Here is a 21,287-nt window from a genome sequence, read left to right as displayed (position 1 = left end):
AATCTGCATCAATTATACAACAACAATAACATACCCAGTATTATACCACACTGTGGGGTCTGGGTAGGGTAGTGTGCACGCTGTGAGCACGTGATTTTTGCCACGCTTAAATTACTCCTATAAAATTCATTAGAATTGGGAGTTTTTTTTTATTCTTTGAATTTCAGGAGTTAATTGCATGATTTTGTGTCTTGTTTGCATTTTGTGTGCATTTTTAGTTGCTATAATTCATAAAAAATACAAAAATAGCACATTTGCATTTAGGATTTAATTTTATATTTTTTTAGACTAATTAGTAATTAGGCTTGTACAAAATATAAAAATCATAAAGAAACTTTGATTTGTTTTGATTGATTTTAATTTTAGTTTTAGGTTTATTGGTTTAATTGTAGTTTAATTAGGTAGGTTGAATTAATTTTTAGGTTTAATTTTGTTTGGTTTTTAAAGTTGAAACAATAAGTAAATAAAAGAAAAATGAAAAGAATTAAAAGAAAAGAGATACTAATCAGGCTGGCCTGATATTGGGCCAGTGCTAAATAGCAGCCCAAATTGGACCAAAACCCCTCCCCAAATCCGGTCGAATTTAGGCCCAAATGATTCCACCCGGTCCAGCACCTTAAATTCTCAAACGACGTCGTTTCGTGGGATTAGATCAGGCCCGTCGAGGTTTCTTGATCGGACGGTCCTAAAGCTAGGGTGTCTAAGTATAAAAGTGTCTAAACGTGCCCCCTACCCCCTCTAACCTCCCGTCTCTCACCCCCCAAACCCCAGCCGCCATTGACTCCCCTACGTCTCCGCCGCCCTCCGCCCTCCGCCCTAACGCCGCCGGCCGGAAATCGCCGCCGCCGGCGGCCGGCGTCCTTTTCCGCCCAAAATTACACCTCAATCTCTCCTCGTCCTCCTCTTTCCATATCCGGTATTGGTTTTCTTCGAATCATAGCCAAAAAGCTCAAATATTGAATCTAAATTTTTCGGCCAAAACCTTACCGTGTCCAAACGGCCCCAAATTCATACCCTACACTCCCCTAACCCTCCTCATCCCTAATCCCTAACCAAAATCACTCGAATCTAAGCGAAACTTGGCTGATTTTAAATCTAGGGTTCCTGGGTTTCGAGTTTGTTTTGGAAATTTTCAAAGGCTATTGATGCCTATTCTCGACAGAATAGACATATAATATTAACTGGAAACCAATTTCGAAGGGAATTTCTTGTAGAGTCCAAAAATCTGTAAGTGTCTCTTCTCACTTCTATTATTCTTTTCTTTTCTTTTTATTTTCATTAGTTAATTCGTGCTTTTGTTGTTAGTTAGCTTGTTTTCTGTGTTATTTCTGATTTTAGTTAATTCTGATCTGATTTGTGTTGTATTTCTGTTAGTTTTAATGTTCAAATATCGGGTTAATTAGTTCAAGAGATCACTTGTTAGTTCAATAGGATTTTTCGTTAGTTTTGATTCATTTCAACATGTCTACTCTTTTCCTGGTAATAATCTGCTCGTTTCAATCCTTAGGTTTAATAGTCTGATTAAGTAATTGTTATTTAGTTTTGTTTTCTGATTGTTAAGTTTTAGTTTTGTTGGTTGGTTGCAGCCGATTTAGATTCACTAGGATTAATCATAGTTAAACTTTAACTAAAATGAAGGGGTTGTTTGGGTTAGTAATTTCAGGGAGTAGTCAGGGGTAATTTGGGCATGGGAAAGGGACATAGTTATTTTAGAACTCAAGCAAGGGTAGTTTAGGTTTTTCATAGCTAAAAGAATATCCTAGGGCCTTCTAGAAGGGGGCCTAAGTGTAAGTTTTCTGCATTTTAATGCAGTAACTTGGGTAACAAGTCATAAAATCAGGGTCTAATAGCCAATTTCTGAAATAAAAAGGGGGGAAATAGGAAAATGCTTCCAAAACCTTCTGCCCCACTCCTTGCCTATAAAAGGCACCTCTAATGCCTTCTTTTACAAGTTTTAGAAGTCTGAAAATTCCCAAATCCCTGCCAGCTTTAACTTCCCCTTAAAAATCCCCTTCCTCAAGTCTAAAATTCAAATTTGAACCTCAACACTTAAGAGGCTCAAATATGAAATCATATAGCTGTAGAAACCTTCACTTTAGATCTTAATTTCTGCCCAAAAAACCCAAAAACAACAAAAACTTCCAAAAAAATTCAAAGAAAAACTGTTACATTGAAAACCTTAGGTTAATTTCGATTTTAGTTTGCTGACTTACATCTTCTAGTTCATTGTTTTGGTTGCTGAAATCATCTAAGCATTCCTGGGTTCAATCTCAAGTTGATTTGGGTGCATTTAAGCTATTTTGCTTGGTTCATTAACTGCAAAGGATCCTGTGCCATTTGACATCATTTCTAGCATTATAACATCACTCCGAGCCTCTGATTTCTACTGCTGAACTGCTGCGACCTTGCTGACAATCCATTGACCTTTGTTTTGCCCCAATTTCCAGGTACATATTCGAGCTTTGATGTGCTGTAGCTTGGATTGAAAAATGGAATAAAATGCTCCTTCATTTGCTCCAACGTGTGTTTTGGGATGCTATGTAGCATTAGCTAAATAGATAGGAGCTGATATAGACTTAGTTACTTTATAATCATAGAATGTTATATAGGACTGTTTGTGTATAATTTGGACTGCTGTTTATATTAATTGTTATTGTTAAACATTAGCATAAGTGCAGAAATTAAGGTCAGGTATTCGTGTGGAGTTAATAATTGAGGGCGTCCAAGTAGTTTACCATGTTCCATTTTTTTTATAATGCATCTCATCTACTGTTGCAATTAAATAGAGATGGATATATAGGAGTGCTGGAATTGGATATACGGACTGGATATATATATATAAATGGGACTGGACTCGAACTGGAATAAGTCATAATTCGAGTTCCATATTGCTTATTCAATAGTATTGGCTTTGACATGTTCAATTTTAGCAGGATCAACATTAAACTAGTTCTGATTTTAACATTAAATTTCAGCATGTTCAGCATATTCAATTATTTTCAGAAAGTAGTCACAATTTCTGCATAAAAATTTTCTTTGTTAAAATTTATAAGGTTGAAATTTTCTTTAAGTTGAGTTTAAGTTGAATTGGGCTATTAAGAGGCCCAAACATGACAAATGCTGAAAATTGGCCTATATAATCAATTCCATATATAACTAGGCTTTGGGCCAATTCCCAGAAGCCCAATGCAGGCTCCCTTCGCAGACTGCTATTGCCATAAACCTGGGCCAACTTCTCAAGGCCCAAAAATCGCTAGAAGTAAAAAAAAAAAACTCTTTTAAAAATTATGTTAGGAATAAGGAATTAATTTGCAAATATAAATTTGTGTTTCGAGTTAGGTGGTGGGTTCAAATTAAGAGGGTCCTCCCTTTTGTTTGAATTCGGATTTGAATTCGAGGCTCGAATTTATAAATGTAAATTAATTAGACCCTTTTAGAGACAAATAATAAATAGAAAAATCGTAGTCGATTTAGGTTGGCCTTTAAATAAAAATGAGATGAGCCTCACCAAACAAAACCCATAAACTGCGGGGCCCTCATTAAACGTCTATATAAAAATACTTAGAATTTGGGGCGTGCCGTTTAGCGAATTTCACGGCCTCCCACGAAGATAATAACCCGTTAGTCGCTTTAGGCGCGTTTTAATAATATTACCTTCTTAAATTCGGGTGTGCATTTCATGCAACCCAAATCCAAATCCCAAAACGTTGAATAAGAATATGTCGAGGATCCGGGTGCATTTCATGTGACGTGATCCAAAAACACGTTCTTAAACGGCGTTCACTTTCCTAAAAATCAATTAAAAGCGGTAAATAATCTTAAAATTGCACTATAGGTTGGGACATGCAAAAATTAGATTTTTAGTCAATCATAATAATTTAAGCGACCGTGCTAGAACCACGGGATCCGGGGGTGCCTAACACCTTCCCTCGGGTCAACAGAATTCCTTATTCAGAATTTCTGGTTCGCAGACTCCAATTGGGAAGTCAAAATTTTCCTCGATTTGGGATTTAAATTAAATCGGTGACTTGGGACACCAAAAGCCAATCCTTTCCCAAGTGGCGACTCTAAAAATAAATAAATAATCTCATTTCGAATAATGTCACTTTAAATGGAAAAACTCCCTTATACATTATCCTTCGGGATAGGTGTGTAAAAAGAGGTGTGACATACGCAGACCTTACCCCTATCTTGTGAGGAATCTGCATCAATTATATACAACAGAAAAAAAAAAGAAAAAAAAAAGAGATTCATCGCAAAAGGATCTTTATAAAACAAAGCTAAACAGCCTAGTTTGCACCCTGATAGGAGAGAAAGCTGTTGGTATTCTAACAGGCAAGTCAATATTGCTAAGGTTAACAAGCTAGTATCATGTTATGATCCAAAAATCTTCCTGTTAAAGCACAATCCATTCATTCTTCAAGACTTTGCATAGACCTTCCAGATTTAACACAACAAATAATTCTTATACAAGTGTTATCAGCACACTCAATTAACAAAGACACCCGCCAAAGAAGAAAGGAGGTAACAAAGAAGTAAAAAGGTTGTCTAAGAAATATACCAACAGTTTACAGTTCCAAGGTAGAAATGAGGTGCGCGTGGGGGCTACGACTACGAGGAAGGTCATGGGGGCATAAACAAGGTAAAAACACGAATAATATGTGATTTGGGATTAAGCAAAACAAGAATAATGAAAAATGAGTCAATGAGATAAGCATAACTAGCAATATGACCATGGTAGCAACATGTAGAATGAGGTCTACTAATCATTTCAAAGATATTTGTAAATCCAGAATTCCCTTCAGAGATGTAACAGAACTTCAAAGAAGCAAGGCACAGATATATTTCACAAATGCCGATACAACATGAGGTAGATGAAAGAAAAGGGAAGAGAGTAAGTTTCTTTAAGGAGATCTAACTAACACACACTATAAAGACAAGCTCAATTAAATGTGGCAATAATTTACGGATGAACTGTACAAAGGGATCATCAATGCTTGACACACAATTTTAGATACAAAATGCCTAAAAAGGTTAGTAGGACAATAAGATGAAGGATAAGCTCACCACTCATAATAAATTCTTCAGCAAGACCATAAGAGAGCCAGTGATTGAGCTCACCAACCCATCAACGTTCTTCTGACTTTGTCTACAATCTGATTTCTACCAACCATACATGACATGTCAAATCTACAATTTTCGTCCAGAAGGAATCTGTAAACCTCCCACACGCGATCACTTGTACAATGCCTTCCAATTTCCGCCTGCAAAAAGATATTAAAGGTCATCCACCGTGTGAAGAGGGATGAAGTGATGTAGTGAACCATCCGGAGCTATAAAATTAAAAAACATGGGCATGATCACCAGGTCTATAAATGGGAGGTTAGTCACTTAAAGAGATAACGCCTCCATTCAATTTTCTTTACAACTTTGTCCTTTAAGCAAAGGTGCATACACACACAATCCATCACTTTGAAACATTCCTTCACCACTAGATACTTACCGAGAAGATGCAGATCCCTAGAGTCTTCATTGCCAGTGTAACGTCATAGAAGACACGTGGTCTGCCCTTTCCAGATAGCTCCACAGGATTAGCAACCAAAAGTTCAGTATCTGGCCCACGATTTGTGATGATAACACGTAGAGGATGAAGCATCTCCGCTTTTAAGCGGGAACAAAGAACATCTTGTTTATCTGGATCCACAATCTTTTTCCCATCCTTCTGCCGAATAAAAAGGTCTAATTCCCTCTGACCCTTATTAACTGGTGAAAATCGACCATAAGCAATCTAAACACAAGAGGAAGGATCAACTATCAGATTAACCAGCATGCTTTTCTAATTCATTATTTCAGTACCATATAATCCAATGACATGTAGAAATATAAACCGAGATGAAAGTAATGGATTTGGAAGAAAACAAAATCTCATCTATGAACAACAAACTTTTGAAATATTCGGCAAGTGTTACAGAACAAGGTTTTGCTTTAGATATCATTAAAACAGTAACGGGAAGAATCATCTTCTTCCTTCGTTTGATAGGTAAACAAGCATTCAGTTTCCATAACAGAAGACAGAAACTTACAATAATGATTACCTACCAAGAATACATTATTCCTTATGTCCCATTTTGGCTGTTCACTTTTAGTTTGAGATATTTTCTTTTCATGAAAAACATGTGAATCTCTGTGTTTTAGAAGAGTAGAAGAAAAGATAAAATTGTACTGAGAAGACTAGAAGCGGGACCATGAAACTTCAGTATTTAAAATATATTAAAATTTTCAGTTTAAAGAAAGTGGATAACATTTAGAACACACCATAAAGGAAAGTAGGAACGGCATTTTAGAGAGGCAGTGTCATTTTACGTGTGAGGTTAAAGAATAGGAGATGAAGATATTTGGTGGAACAAGATCAGGACCTAGCACTGGATTAGGAGATAAAATAAGACTATTGAGGGTGCTTCTGCATAGGCATAATGTTTACCATTTCATCAAAGTGGAGATCAAAGACAACATTGACAATATCATTGAACTTGCGTACCTAATTTTCTCTATAGCATAGACAATTCTAGTACTTTTGGTCCAATGTTTGCTAGGAGTCCTTTGACCTTGTTAAAGATTTATATGCCAGTACAGAACTTCTAGGGCTAAAGAAACTAATCTTTTAGACATGGACAATGAGGATGCATATAGTCGACCCAAACTTGCTCAGGATTGAGGCGTAATAGTTGTTGTAGTAGAAAATAATGCAATTATCGACTTCAAACTCATTGAAGTCAGGGAGGAACCCAATTCAGGTCAATACAGCCAATAACAGGATGCTCTCATAACTATAAACAACAAAAATCAAAGGGGAAAAGTAAGAAATATATAATTTTTAATATAATAGTCAGTACCTGAATATTGCAGTCTTTCAATGTGCGCATAATGTCATAAAGAAAACCCTTGTGATCAACACAACCAATCTGAAGTAATGTATGCGCGGGGCTCATCGAATTATCTATTGTCACACTAGCCCTCTTCAAATTCATCATATCTGGGCTAAGAACCTGTGTGCGAAATTCATTATCTGATAGTTCGCACCTAAATAGTTCCTCAGCAACTGATGGAGAAAGAGAAGAGACACATTGCAGGTTGTCATACTGTGGGCCTGCTAACTGAAGCTCACAACTAAATGATTGGCCCAGAACAGCATGCAGCTGTTTGTACGTCTCATCTTGCCTCTCTTTTGTGTGTAAGAGCTCCCTGAACATGAATATTAGTGAAGAGATATCATCGATAGCTATAAGATCTTTAAGTAACACAGTAGAAAAGCAGAAGTTTTGTGCTGAAAGATCTATATTACAATATCTCAAAAATATTTCTTTTTCCATCATTAACCTCTCTGAATAATAATATAATTGGTAATAGACACAAGGGAATGCAATTATAAGATTTAAGGCAGGAAAAGGTAAATGAAAACATCATCTGCAGATTATATTTTGTTAGTCCAATATAAAGTATGGATGAAAACAGGACCTTACGTATCAGAAATGGATGTTATTTGTCTTCTGAACAGGGATATATCATGCATGCTTATTAACATTCTTAAAAGTCAGTTTGATACAAATAAAGCAACATATCAAACAAAGCAACATCAATGGAACAAATACGAGAATACCTAGTTTTTTTTCTTTTAAATCCAATAAGACCTACATAATAAATTAGTGAGAGTCTAAAATGAAGAAGCATCATGTAAGCCCCAAGACACTGCAGCGGAAAGACACAAAAAGTTAACAAAACAGGGTAATTCCTATTCAAGACATGTTAACAGTTAATTCACTTAAACCAGATTCTCTTTTTTCATTCAGACCCCGCTGTCCCGCTCTGCCATGCATTTAACCCAAGTTCTGCATCAGACTGTTTAAGAGATCACAACAAGAACAACGACAGGTCCATTACAACTCTAGAACTCGATATTCTTTGACCAAAATGGGGAAGAGATTTCCTTACAAGTTGTCTGTTATGAAGAAAAGGTCCAGCACACGACCATCTGGAGTTGTTGTCACCTTTACCCTTTGGATGGTAAGCTCAAGCTCGCAGAGAACTTGGGTAACATCTAGCAAAATCATGCAATTAAATCAGAAAAGAAAAAACATTAGTCAAAAATTAGGACCAGCAAGAAATTTATTTTACCATGCAATAATCCTCTTCGGTCACGGCTGCAAAATGTCAGCAGGTATACAGGAGAAGAAGCGGCAGGCGGAGAAGGTTGGTTCAAATAGAATGAAACAGAACATGACGGGCATACTGATAGAAGGCGCTCCTTCGAATTCCCCCACCTTACCATAGGTGAGGAAGCATGAGGAACCACCCATAATATCACATAGCACCATATCCCATCTGTTGAAACATCTGATTCATAGAAACTTTGAGAGCACTTACTAAAGACGAAGAAAAAAGGAAAACTAGATAGATCAAGGGAGCTAAATTGCCAACAACTAGTCAATGGCAGAGCTACCTTTGGTGTAGGGGGTTCAGTTAAATCCCCTTCGCCGGAATCTTGCACCGTGCAGGAAGGGTAAAATATTTTTTTTACATATATAAAATATTGAATCCCCTTGACATTGGTTCATATTTTAGGTGTGACATTTGTACATTTTTTTGAATCCCCTTACTCAAATTCTTAGTTATGTCACCTCCATTAGTACATCACAATAGTTTTAAGAGAACAGGAGATGCAAAGTCCGACAGCTAAAACTGTACAACTCGATGTTCATTCACCTCAACAAAAGCGTGAAAACCAATATGGTAGCATAACTTCATGGTGAATCCATGATTTAAACATCGTGCCTGCACCTTTAATACATATACAAACTTCTTAAGATTTCTTCAAATATTCTAATTTCTACATACATATATAAGCCGAGTCCGAGACAGTAGACAAACATTTGCAATACCCATTAGCATATATATCACTACATACATATGTGCCTAAAAGTGTCACCAAAAAACTAGACAAAGCATGCATAAATGCTGGCAATTGAGCTATATAATTTCAAAACAGAAATAGGAAACAAAGCTTCCCTTAACATGAAAATACGGGTAGTCAGTTAAAATCATTAAAAACAAATTGAAACTTGGTATAATCCAGCAACAAGCAACAGTAAATAATCTATAAGATCGGAGCTAGAAGCATATGGAGAAACGTGAACCTGGGATATATAAAAATAAAAAACGATACGATATAAGATTAGTAGATTACCTCCTTTGATAATATAGAGACCAAAATCGAGAATAGTATAACAAATATCACAGCCGAGGCCGGTTTTATCCGGACAATTCACTGTAATTACATAAGGTTCACCAGGCTTCTTCCCTTTCTGAATCACTACGGCGTCGTCTGTCGGCAATCCCATGCCGGAATTTTAACCCCAAAAAAAAAAAGTAAATGGCCACCCTGGCTAGTTTATAGAATTTGCAGACAACAATACTGGAACGTTCAATGATTAGCATTTAGCTGGTCTGAAAATTTTCGGGTGAAGCAGGTTTTCTGGTTATTTTAGCAGGTATTCTATTGTTTCGAGATAAAAATGGGAGTACTTTATATATATAAATGTGTTATGAAACAATAAAAGAATGTTACGAAACAATAAAAGAAGAAGAGTATTGGAGAGAAAAGTAGAGGGAGGGAATTCTTATTAATTTGGGATGAATTACAACCCTACAATCTCTCTAAATATATAGACATTCACCACAAATAAAATTCTATTTATAACACTCCCCTTCAATGTCTATTCAACAGATAATGTGCATCGTTAAAACCTTAACTAAAATAAAACCCAGTGGGAAAAAAAATTCTAGAAAAGGAAAAAGAGTACACATATCTAACAATACGCCTTTTGGTTGCCTCGTTAAAAACCTTGCAAGGAAAACCCAGTGGGACAAAACCTTGTAAGGGAAAAAGAGTACAACCCGTATTAACTCCCCCTAATGAGAGCATCAATTCACATCCTTAAGCATTTGCATTCCAATCTTGTGCACCATCTTCAAAAGATCTTTGGTAGAGATTTGATGAACAATATCAGCCATATTAACTTCAACGAATTTGTTTCACCTTGAAATCATCATCCCTGATAGATGTATTGTCTTCATATGATCTTGTTGGAATTGTCAGTTCAATATCTTCACATAGAGGTGAAAACTCTTGCTATCATATTATCATGCATATAGTTATAGCAAGATACATTTGTGCACAAATTGCATTGAGGATGTAGTACTTCATGACCATGAATTCTATATGCTTCAAGCAATTTAAATCCTTCATGGATTGTCATATAAGTTAAGTCATATAATAGACTTTAGATGCATATCAAGTTTTCATGTCATGCTAGACATATATGATATCGAAAACCGATTGCACATATCATTGACTTTATACTTTCAAGTGTTTGAACTGCATGTCCAAAACTACATGTCTTTCATATGAAACCAAATTCTACTTGAATTGTTTCTCTAGACTTAAGATGTTCATATATTTTTAGCGCTATCATAGATGTTGTCGACAAACATTTTATATTGGTTCCAACCTCCTTATTTTTCATAAAGACATAACATAGAGATCTCTTCATTCACATATTCAGATACCTGAATCTCTCAGGAGATTTTATGAAGTGTTATGTCATGTGATCTTCTAGATCACTTGCTTCCTTTATTATGACAATTTTGATCATTTGCTCATCTTCTATATTAAGAAGTTTATTTGAAACCGATTTGTCTATATGCTTTAAGCGTACCATAGACGTTGTCCTTCTAGGACTTAATAAGAACATTTGCAATGAGAATATAGTTTTCTTTGGGTCAGCAAATGCGTCTGGCATGCTTTGCAATATATTGCAAATGAATTATCCTTTTATGAACTTCAAGTTCATATTATCTTATTCGAGGATCTAGATGCACAAATGATAATTCATTCCACGTAACTTTTTCTCAACTGTTTATCATGTCTCCCCCTCATGTTAGAAAAACTAACTTGTTTTCTCAACTTTGAGAACCCATCTTTGTGCGTTATGGTGTTAATCAAAATATACACCGCACATCAATAATAATGAGATAAAATTATTTGGTTCCTGACCCTGAAACCACTTGTGAGGGGAGAATGTAATATACTTTCGTATATAACCTATATCAAACTGATATAGATAACTTTGTTCTCATAAGCAATAGTTTAGCTATTAAGTGGAGGCACTCAATAAATCATTTTGCTAAACCAACTGTGATGTAAACCAACTTATCAAGAACAACTATCTTGAATAAAAAATCTGGAAATTATGCTCTATATTAAATTATTGAGCAAGTTACCTTGCAAACACCAGGTTGCGCGTCAATAATATTTGCACATGTAACCATCTCATAGATGCATCTTATGTGGTATACATGGCAGGTGAATGGGCTCATATTCACCTTTGATATTTCCAGCATTCATGGGATTCAATCCCAATTTTAGTTGGTATATTAATTAATGAGAACAACCAACATAAGAGAATTCGTAAAGAACTTTCTAGTTCTTTAATATTTACCCATGTGAATTCTCTTTTATTTTTGCACATCATACTTGAATTAACATGGCTAAACTAATTATGCCAATTGGATAAATTATCAATATTGATAAACTTCAGGTTTACACCATGATGTGTGCAATTATGAATAAACTCCAAGTTTATTATGATATGGGTTTTTATATCAATAAATATCCACTTCATTGTGGTATTCTTTTGTTTATGTAGTACAAATTGGAGAATAAAGCGGGTAGCTTTTCACATACATATTACCCGCTACAAGTTGTAGTAATAGAAGATATTAAATATTTCCTTTATTTATAGTCTCAATATAATCAACCGCTTTCGCGTATACTTTGGAAACTGAATAAGTTTCTTTTAGACTTACTACAACACAATACCTTATTGGTAATCAATTGTGTTTCTCCAAAATAGTATAATTGGCTCTTCTAGAGCTCTCAATTAATTTGGTACTACCACATATTCATCAACGTCCATATGGTGAATATCTCTTTTAAAGAGAAAGTTATACCATTATGGTTATGGTCAAAATTATATACAAGATCTGTTTCTTGCATTACCGTTGTCTTTTAATAATCACAATGCCAAAATATTTCGGCGTACAATAGGTATGTGACCAATGACTTCATACCATAATAATGACATTATTTTCATATATCATCTCAAACCTCCTTTTAGAGGTGAGTGCGGTATATTCACTACCACTAGCACGTTCATATTCTTTGAAGAATGAATATGTATTCATAAATCAGATGTTGTCACATTTACATCATGAATAGACCATAATCATCTATATGTGCTTTATAAAATCTCATGTCAAATCGATGACAAATATTTTTCACAGAGTGAAATATTATTTTGAGAATCCTTATTATTCTCATTATCACAATGATGACGATTATAATTTCGTCTATTGCCACGTCCACATCCGTTGATACCTTCACGGTAATAGTTTTGTCTTCTTTCAGACTTATCACATATTGCTATCACATTCTCTTAAGGGAATGAGAATGAAGCAAATTCAATGGGACGGGTTTCCACTTCTTTGCCCACAATCATACATGAATTTGATCATGGCAAGGCATAGAATTTTACCACTTCAGGTGGTTATAATTTATTACAAACTCCATTAGAGTTATAATCAAACTTTGTTGTCTTTGCTTGTATTTAAAATCAAATTATAGAATTTCAAGAATTTAAAAGAGAAAAATAAAGTAAAATACTTACCTTAAATCCAGAATTTAATCATGAAGGAAGTTCATGGAACAATTGACAATCATTATGCTCAATCTCAAAGCTTCTACTCAATTGGTTAGAGTCTCGTGCTGATAACGTGTTATGAAACAATAAAAGAAGAAGAAGAGTATTGCAGAGAAAAGTAGAGGGAGAGAATTCTTATTGATTTGGGATGAATTACAATGGAATAGAACCCTCTATTCATAGGGAGAGGGTGACTTAGCCACCAAGTAATAAACCCTAGAATCTCTCTAAATATAGACATTCACCATAAATAAAATTCTATTTATAACAAAATCCTAATTTTAAAGTGGGCGTTCAGACATAATAATTGTGAAATTCCAAAAAAAGCGAAGAAAAAAAAATTCAAAGGAAAAATACTATTTGAAAATTAGAATTGTGTTTGAACATGAATACAATTTGAAGGTTTTTTTGAATTTTTGTGAGTGATTGACATGAAAATTTTGGAAAATAACTTTTTAGAATTTTTTAAATTTTCGAAAAAATCTGAAATTCATCTCTTCAAGTGAAATTTGAATTTTTCATGGTCAAATAGTGATTCCTAAGAAAAGTTAAAAAAAAAATGGCCAAACGGGCCCTAAGTTGTGTTTCATAAAAGTATGGGTTAAAAGTGTATTGATCAAAACTTGAAAAGTTGATTTGCTAATAAAATAAATAGATGGAAAGTAGGATTAAAGAGCTCAAGAATAACTGGTCCTTTCTCTACGTTAATTGGCTTTCATTTTTTTTAATGAAAAAGTTGTAAATAAAAGAATTTTCAGAATAGTTGGTATTCGCTCTCTGCCTTTAAGAAACTAAAAGAACTTATCTGTTTACGTAATTTAAATGTAAGAAAGCAAAAGGGAGGGAAAATAATTTGTCGTTGACATTTTTATGCGTATACTGAAAAAATAATCTAGTTTCATGACCCTAATATTATGACAGGATTTACACTGAATTGTTTGTAATTCAAGGTGTAGATTGTAAAATTTCTTACATATATGTCGTTGTGACAGTTTTTTATATATGAATGTGAAAATAACCCGAAAAAAAAGAGGTGGTTTTATTTGGCGGCAAAATACACGTTAGTTGTTAAGAGAGAGAGAGAGATGTCTTCTTTGGTTGTTACGCGTGGCCTTTTTTGGATATGTGCTAATTATTGGCTACATTATCTTATCCAATGCTTTTAGAAAAGTGTAGAAAATATAATCGTGATGATAGGTGGATTCTGAACCTATATGTAACTTGTTTGGTCAAGCTTTTAAAATTAACTTATTTTAAAAAATATTTTTTAAAAATACTTTTTAAAAGTAAAAAACACTTTTCAAAAAGTATTTTTTGTGAACTGTTTATTTATAAAAACCAGCTACAACATTTAAAAAGTGCTTTTAAACATGTGTGCTTAAAAGACACTTTTTAAACCCATCCAAACGGGCTCTACAAGTCTTCTTCCCATAAATTGTAGGACATCTTTTATATCTCTCTAGCTCCTGTTTCATGAACTACATTGGAGATCGGTTTCCCAAAAATAGAAAGAGGTTAGCAGTATATGTCTTGAAACTCTACTAATTACTGCTGATTACATGTTCTAATAGAAACTCGAATGCGATCAAATTGTTCTTTTATAGTATATACTAGTTGGAAGCTAGCCCGTGCTAAACATGGGACAAGATTCATAGTAGGTCCTCATGGATCAATTTGTATTAAAAATCAACCTAATTTTAGATGGACTGACAAAATAGGCTGAATTCAACAAATGAGTTTGGGCGGGTCAATTACCAGCCAAACGTAGAGCGAGTTGGGCGGATTAAATGAATTTGGGTTCAAATTTCCATCCCTAGGGCAAAATATGGGAGAAATTCAAAAATAGCCAGATTTATAAGTGGTCATTCAAAAATAGCCACAGTTTCAAAAGTAATCGAAATTTAGCCACTTTCATGTAAAGATAAATCTGAACGAAAACACCGTTCAAAATTCCAAAAAATACTCCAGCTTAATATACTGGAATTCTAATATAATATACTGGACTTCCAGCATAATATACTGAAGTTCCAATATAATATATCGGTTGGAGTTCCAGCATAATACACAGGTGTACCCAATGGCGGACTTAGGGGGGCGGAAGAAGGTTCACCTGAACCCCCTTCGCCGAAAAATTACACTGTATATATAAGGCAAAAGCTGTTTTTTACCTCTATATATTAAGTTTTGAACGGGGCATTTGCATCTATACCCGTTTTTTGTGTCACGTTTTAACTTATGCCCGCTTTGCAAAAAAAAATTGCAAGCGTACCCGCCTTTTCGCATAACTTCAGCATACGAAGCTGAAGTAGCAAAGGCAATCGTGCAAAACTTCAGCATTTTAGTAGCCGGGCCTAAAGTTCAGCTCTAGAGCTGAAGTTTTTGTTTGTAAGCTTCAGTTCTAGAGCTGAAGTTTTTGTTTGTAAGATTCAGCTCTAGAGCTGAAGTTTTTATTTTTTAACTATCGAACTTCAGCTCTAGAGCTGAAGTTTTTGTTTGTAAGCTTCAACTCTAGAGTTAGTAGCCGCTGGAACTAAATAGCAACTTCACGATCCTATTACTGAAAATATCAATGCAAGTAAATATCAGCCAATACAACAGAAGGAAATATCATGTCTTCTCTGACCTGCAATAAGCTTGTAACCTGAATCCAGCACACTAACATTGCGCTTTCTTCTGGCTTTTACTACCACCTCTGTTTGGTACTAAAGAGTTCTGTATGGGTCAAAATCCGACCCCACGATAATTAACGGAGTTAATCTCGTCCTGAGCTAATACATAATTAATAAAGTGGTATAGCCACTTTATTCGTAACAGGACTCGACTCTTGTCCGATTTAATCTACGAGGGTACGGCCCAGTCATTCCCCCATGGGGACGGAACTTCAGCATGGCCACGGCCATTTATTGCCAGCTTACAAAGCTCACATCTATAAATACGAAGAGCAGTAGCCCTAGAATGGGGGGGCTTCTTCACCACTAGTGAAAGGAGAGAGAAACAAGAAAATATACCCCTCTTATGGGAAGAGAAAAACACCATTGTAAGGCTCTGAACCTCTTCATGGAGAGGCAGACCAAACAAATATTATCAATAAAGGTTTCTAATGCTTCTCCCCCTAATTCTGAGTTCTTGTTTTCATTTCTTTCAATTGGTCCAACGGATTATTACGATTTGCTATGATTATTCCGGGATTAATTTATATTGTTTTGTACTCGTAAGATGTGTAACATTTTTTGAGCGAACAATTTGGCGCCGTCTGTGGGGATTTCATAGCAAAATCGCGTAGTTCTTCCCTGGACCAAAAGAAAAGAAGCGCCAAACTCGAAGGGGAGCTCGAAGATCTCAAACAAAGATCTAAGTCCTCACTCTCTCTCCAATCTCAGATAGTGCAAACAAGAAGAAGGGGCCCCCTCCTTTCCTCAGGGGAGGTCTCTGTAAGGCATACGAACTCCGGTCGGAAACCGGCACGGAGATATCTCGAGCCGAGATTCGCCTCAAGACAGCCTATATACCCTGGTTGGGAAGACAATGGGTAAGCCGCTCAAGGTCTCGAATCCAAAACGAGTTCCAGCACTCGATACCCACAATATGGGATTCAGGCTCTGTGCCTTCGTCATCAAGATCGACAAAGTTCAACAGCAGTTGAACCGGGACTCAGGCTACGCGCCTTCACCAAAAATTCAACTACGGTTGAATCAAGACAGGCTATGCGCCTTCACCAACAAGTTCAACTACGATTGAACCAAGTCAGGCTATGCGCCTTCGCCAACAAAATCAACTACGGTTGAACCAAGACAGGCTATGCGCCTTCATTAGCAAGTTCGACTACGGTTGAACCAGGACTCAGGCTATGTGCCTTCACCAAAAGTTCAACTATGGTTGAACCAAGACAGGCTATGCGCCTTCATTAGCAAGTTCGACTACGGTTGAACCGGGACTCAGGCTATGCGCCTTTGCCAACAAAATCAACTACGGTTGACCAAGACAGGCTATGCGCCTTCATTAGCAAGTTCGACTACGATTGAACTGGGACTCAGGCTATGTGCCCTCGCCAAAAAGTTCAACTACGGTTGAACCAAGACAGGCTATGCGCCTTCGCCAAAAAGTTCAACTACGGTTGAACCAAGTTAGGCTATGCGCCTTCGCCAACAAATTCAACTACGGTTGAACCAAGACGGGCTATGCGCCCTCATTAGCNGTGCACAAAGCATTTCATATTCATGCAAGGGCTCTGTATGGGTCAAAATCCGACCCCACGATAATTAACGGAGTTAATCTCGTCATGAGCTAAGACATAATTAATGAAGTGGTATGGCCACTTACTCGTAACAGGACTCGACTCTTGTCCGATTTAATCTACGAGGGTACGGCCCAGTCATTCCCCCACGGGGACGGAACTTCAGCATGGCCACGGCCATTTATTGCCAGCTCACAAAGCTCGCATCTATAAATACGAAGAGCAGTAGCCCTAGAAAAGGGGGGGCTTCTTGACCACTAGTGAGAGGAGAGAGAAACGAGAAAATATACCCCTCTTATGGGAAGAGAAAAACACCATTGTAAGGCTCTGAACCTCTTCATGGAGAGGCAGACCAAACAAATATTATCAATAAAGGTTTCTAATGCTTCTCCCCCTAATTCTGAGTTCTTGTTTTCATTTCTTTCAATTGGTCCAATGGATTATTACGATTTGCTATGATTATCCCGGGATTAATTTATATTGTTTTGTACTCGTAAGATGTGTAACATTTTTTGAGCGAACAATTTGGCGCCGTCTGTGGGGATTTCATAGCAAAATCGCGTAGTTCTTCCCTGGACCAAAAGAAAAGAAGCGCCAAACTTGAAGGGGAGCTCGAAGATCTCAAACAAAGATCTAAGTCCTCACTCTCTCTCCAATCTCAGATAGTGCAAACAAGAAGAAGGGGCCCCCTCCTTTCCTCAGGGGAGGTCTCTGTAAGGCATACGAACTCCGGTCGGAAACCGGCACGGAGATATCTCGAGCCGAGATTCGCCTCAAGACAGCCTATATACCCTGGTTGGGAAGATAATGGGTAAGCCGCTCAAGGTCTCGAATCCAAAACGAGTTCCAGCACTCGATACCCACAATATGGGATTCAGGCTCTGTGCCTTCGTCATCAAGATCGACAAAGTTCAACAGCAGTTGAACCGGGACTCAGGCTACGCGCCTTCACCAAAAATTCAACTACGGTTGAATCAAGACAGGCTATGCGCCTTCACCAACAAGTTCAACTACGATTGAACCAAGTCAGGCTATGCGCCTTCGCCAACAAAATCAACTACGGTTGAACCAAGACAGGCTATGCGCCTTCATTAGCAAGTTCGACTACGGTTGAACCAGGACTCAGGCTATGCGCCTTCATTAGCAAAATTCAACTACGGTTGAACCGGGACTCAGGCTATGCGCCTTCGCCAACAAATTCAACTACGGTTGAACCAAGACGGGCTATGCGCCCTCATTAGCAAGTTCAACTACGGTTGAACCAGGACTCAGGCGATGTGCCTTCGCCAAAAAGTCCAACTACGGTTGAACTAAGTCAGGCTATGTGCCTTCGCCAAAAAGTTCAACTACGGTTGAACCAACCAATTGAGCCGCCGAAGCGACGGTATCATCACGGCCTAAGCCAACCGGGGCAACCCCCATTGTTTGTCCGCCTTCAGGGGCAGGCACCGCAGCAGCACTCCTCTCCGCGTCCGCCGGCGGGGAGTCTAAATTAATTACCACAGGAGGAGCCGGCGCGAACGCGACCCTACGCCTTATCAACGGCCTCTCCTCCTCCCCATCTGATGACGACTCCGCTCTAGGGCGCACAACCCCCGATAGCCCCTCGTCCCGAAGTAGGGTCCGTGATGGAGAAGAAACCGCTGAAGACTCGATTGATGCCGCCCTCGGTGTTGAGTGCGACACTGGCGCTGCAGTAAGCCGAGCAACTGCACCAGGCCGACGGAAGGCCAACTGAGGGGCCCTGACGCAGCGCGCCCTCCCTAATCACAAGAAAACAACGTTAATGAATGAAGCTGAAACAAAGCGGAACAGAAGAAGAGACCAATTTTTTACCTGCCACAGGACTACGGCCATGCCTCTCCCAGAAAGACGCCCACGTACGTATCCCCCTCGTATGGGGGAGTACGGCCTCGACCCACTCGCGTATCCAAGGCAATGGGGGCGGCGGCGACCTGTCGGCTACAAAAAAGACACGAGTTAACGCTCATAAGCACAGATCATAAAGAGGGGAATAAAAGAATTCAACCACTAAAGAACTTACGTGCATGGTTCCAGGCCTCTGGGAACCCAGTAGCATCCGCCACCAGGTGTTGGGTCCTGATATAAAAAGAAGTGCTCGAAAGGGCGGGGGTCAACCTCGTCATCCAATCTCGTGACCAGGCCCCTCGCCCACGAGGGCNNGAGCACTCGTCCTGTCAAGTGCTTGCCGCATCTGAACCTCCCGCCTCGCCAGCTCTTCGACCAAGGCCCGGCTACGAGGATCGTTCCTCAAACACTCCCGCAACTCTCGACACTGATCCCGGTAGCGGCGATACTTCTCCAGCGCCCGCAAAAATCCCCGAACGGACCTTGGCTCGACGGATGCTCTCCACCTCCAACAGATAAGACTGCAAAGCAAAGACAACGATCAGAATAAACCTAAGGTAAAGAAGAAACGAACCGACGTAACAGTACATACCCTCAAGCTCATCACGGCTACTTCCTTCATCAGCCCGACATCCGTAACGCCCCTCAGCGACGTATTCTCGGCCTCCGAGCACAGCAGCTCGAACTGCGGCACCAAGCTTTCCCCTTGGAGCAATAAGTTCAATTCCGTGGGAACCTCGATAAAACGAGATCGCCCCTCTGCGCGCACCGCTGCATTGGTGGAGCCTTCCTGGAACATACGGACGTCGTCGGGGTCCAAGTCGGATTCAGACTCATCCTCCTCACCCACATTAGCAGCCGCTGAGGAACTACCTCCCGTCTCAGCGACTGGAACCACCAATTGAGCCGCCGAAGCGACGGTATCATCACGGCCTAAGCCAACCGGGGCAACCCCCATTGTTTGTCCGCCCTCAGGGGCAGGCACCGCAGCAGCACTCCTCTCCGCGTCCGCCGGCGGGGAGTCCAAATTAATTACCACAGGAGGAGACGACGCGAACGCGACCCTACGCCTTATCAACGGCCTCTCCTCCTCCCCATCTGATGACGACTCCGCTCTAGGGCGCACAACCCCCGATGGCCCCTCGTCCCGAAGTAGGGTCCGTGATGGAGAAGAAACCGCTGAAGACTCGACTGATGCCGCCCTCGGTGTTGAGCGCGACACTGGCGCTGCAGTAAGCCGAGCAACTGCACCAGGCCGACGGAAGGCCAACTGAGGGGCCCTGACGCGGCGCGCCCTCCCTAATCACAAGAAAACAATGTTAATGAATAAAGCTGAAACAAAGCGGAACAGAAGAAGAGACCAATTTTTTACCTGCCACAGGCCTACGGCCATGCCTCTCCCAGAAAGACGCCCACGTACGTATCCCCCTCGTATGGGGGAGTACGGCCTCGACCCATTCGCGTATCCAAGGCAATGGGGGCGGCGGCGACCTGTCGGCTACAAAAAAGACACGAGTTAACGCTCATAAGCACAGATCATAAAGAGGGGAATAAAAGAATTCAACCACTAAAGAACTTACGTGCATGGTTCCAGGCCTCTGGGAACCCAGTAGCATCCGCCACCAGGTGTTGGGTCCTGATATAAAAGAAGTGCTCGAAAGGGCGGGGGTCGACCTCGTCATCCAATCTCGTGACCAGGCCCCTCGCCCCACGAGGGCACTCCTGAATCATGGTGCCACGGACTCTCTGGGGAGCGTAGAGAGTCAGCACGTGCTGCAGCGTGACCTCCCTACGGGCCAATTCCGCATATTTGATGAACATCGCCAACAATTTGTAGAGGGAAGGAGTGAGATGACCTGGGCACACCCCGTAATGACGGCAGAAATCCACCACCAGCATTGGGAGCGGGATATTGAACCCCAACCTGAAAGGATAGGCGTAAAAAATGCAGTATCCCCTACGGTCGGTGTAGACCCTCTCCTCGCTTCTAGCGAGAACGATGTCTGCATGGGTAGGAACGATACCCTGTTCCCGCAATCGGGCCATCCCGATTTCCCCCATCAACGGGGCTTCATCCACCGGTTCCTCTCCACCATCGACGGTGAAATCGATCGCCGGACCTGGGCCGAGGAACCACCTCGTCAACCGACGGGATTTCGCCGGACTCCATCTGTTCTGCACCTCCCATTGTCGGAGATGGTCCTTCAACTACCGAAAAATCTACCGGAGGAGCACCGTGAGAAGAACTGACTGCCATTGTTGATCTACTGAAGACAAATGTTGTCACAATCAAAGGAAAGAAAAGAGAAGATGAATTAGCAAAACGAAAAAGTTTCCTCAGAATCTCTCTCTTAGATGAACAATGAAGA

The 21,287-nt window shown here is 39.3% G+C and overlaps 1 protein-coding gene across 1 annotated transcript; it reads right to left on the bottom strand.

Annotated features, from left to right (window-relative positions):
• Nucleotides 1-4,819: 4,819 nt before the first annotated feature.
• LOC109212720 (ACT domain-containing protein ACR9-like) lies at nucleotides 4,820-9,577 on the bottom strand. The gene is made up of 6 exons (XM_019376391.1): nucleotides 9,242-9,577; nucleotides 8,173-8,391; nucleotides 7,990-8,095; nucleotides 6,894-7,242; nucleotides 5,504-5,788; nucleotides 4,820-5,264 (listed from the first exon to the last, which is right to left on the bottom strand). The coding sequence occupies exons 1-6, from the start codon at nucleotides 9,393-9,395 to the stop codon at nucleotides 5,118-5,120; spliced, it is 1,260 nt and encodes a 419-aa protein (XP_019231936.1). The 5' UTR covers nucleotides 9,396-9,577; the 3' UTR covers nucleotides 4,820-5,117.
• Between the last annotated feature and the right edge of the window lie 11,710 nt (nucleotides 9,578-21,287).

The sequence above is a fragment of the Nicotiana attenuata genome, unplaced genomic scaffold (assembly GCF_001879085.1).
Source record: "Nicotiana attenuata strain UT unplaced genomic scaffold, NIATTr2, whole genome shotgun sequence".
NCBI classification, from domain to species: Eukaryota; Viridiplantae; Streptophyta; class Magnoliopsida; order Solanales; family Solanaceae; genus Nicotiana; species Nicotiana attenuata.
This window is presented reverse-complemented; position numbering and strand designations above follow the sequence as displayed.

What these genes read in the sequence shown, in the direction of transcription:
- LOC109212720 (XM_019376391.1), bottom strand. Translation starts at nt 9,395, where the DNA reads ATGGGATTGCCGACAGACGACGCCGTAGTGATTCAGAAAGGGAAGAAG. An exon ending in TTCTTCATAACAGACAACTT is followed by an intron (nt 7,243 to 7,989) that starts GTAAGGAAATCT and finishes ATTCATGTTCAG; the next exon opens with GGAGCTCTTACACACAAAAG. An exon ending in TAGGGATCTGCATCTTCTCG is followed by an intron (nt 5,265 to 5,503) that starts GTAAGTATCTAG and finishes ATCTTTTTGCAG; the next exon opens with GCGGAAATTGGAAGGCATTG.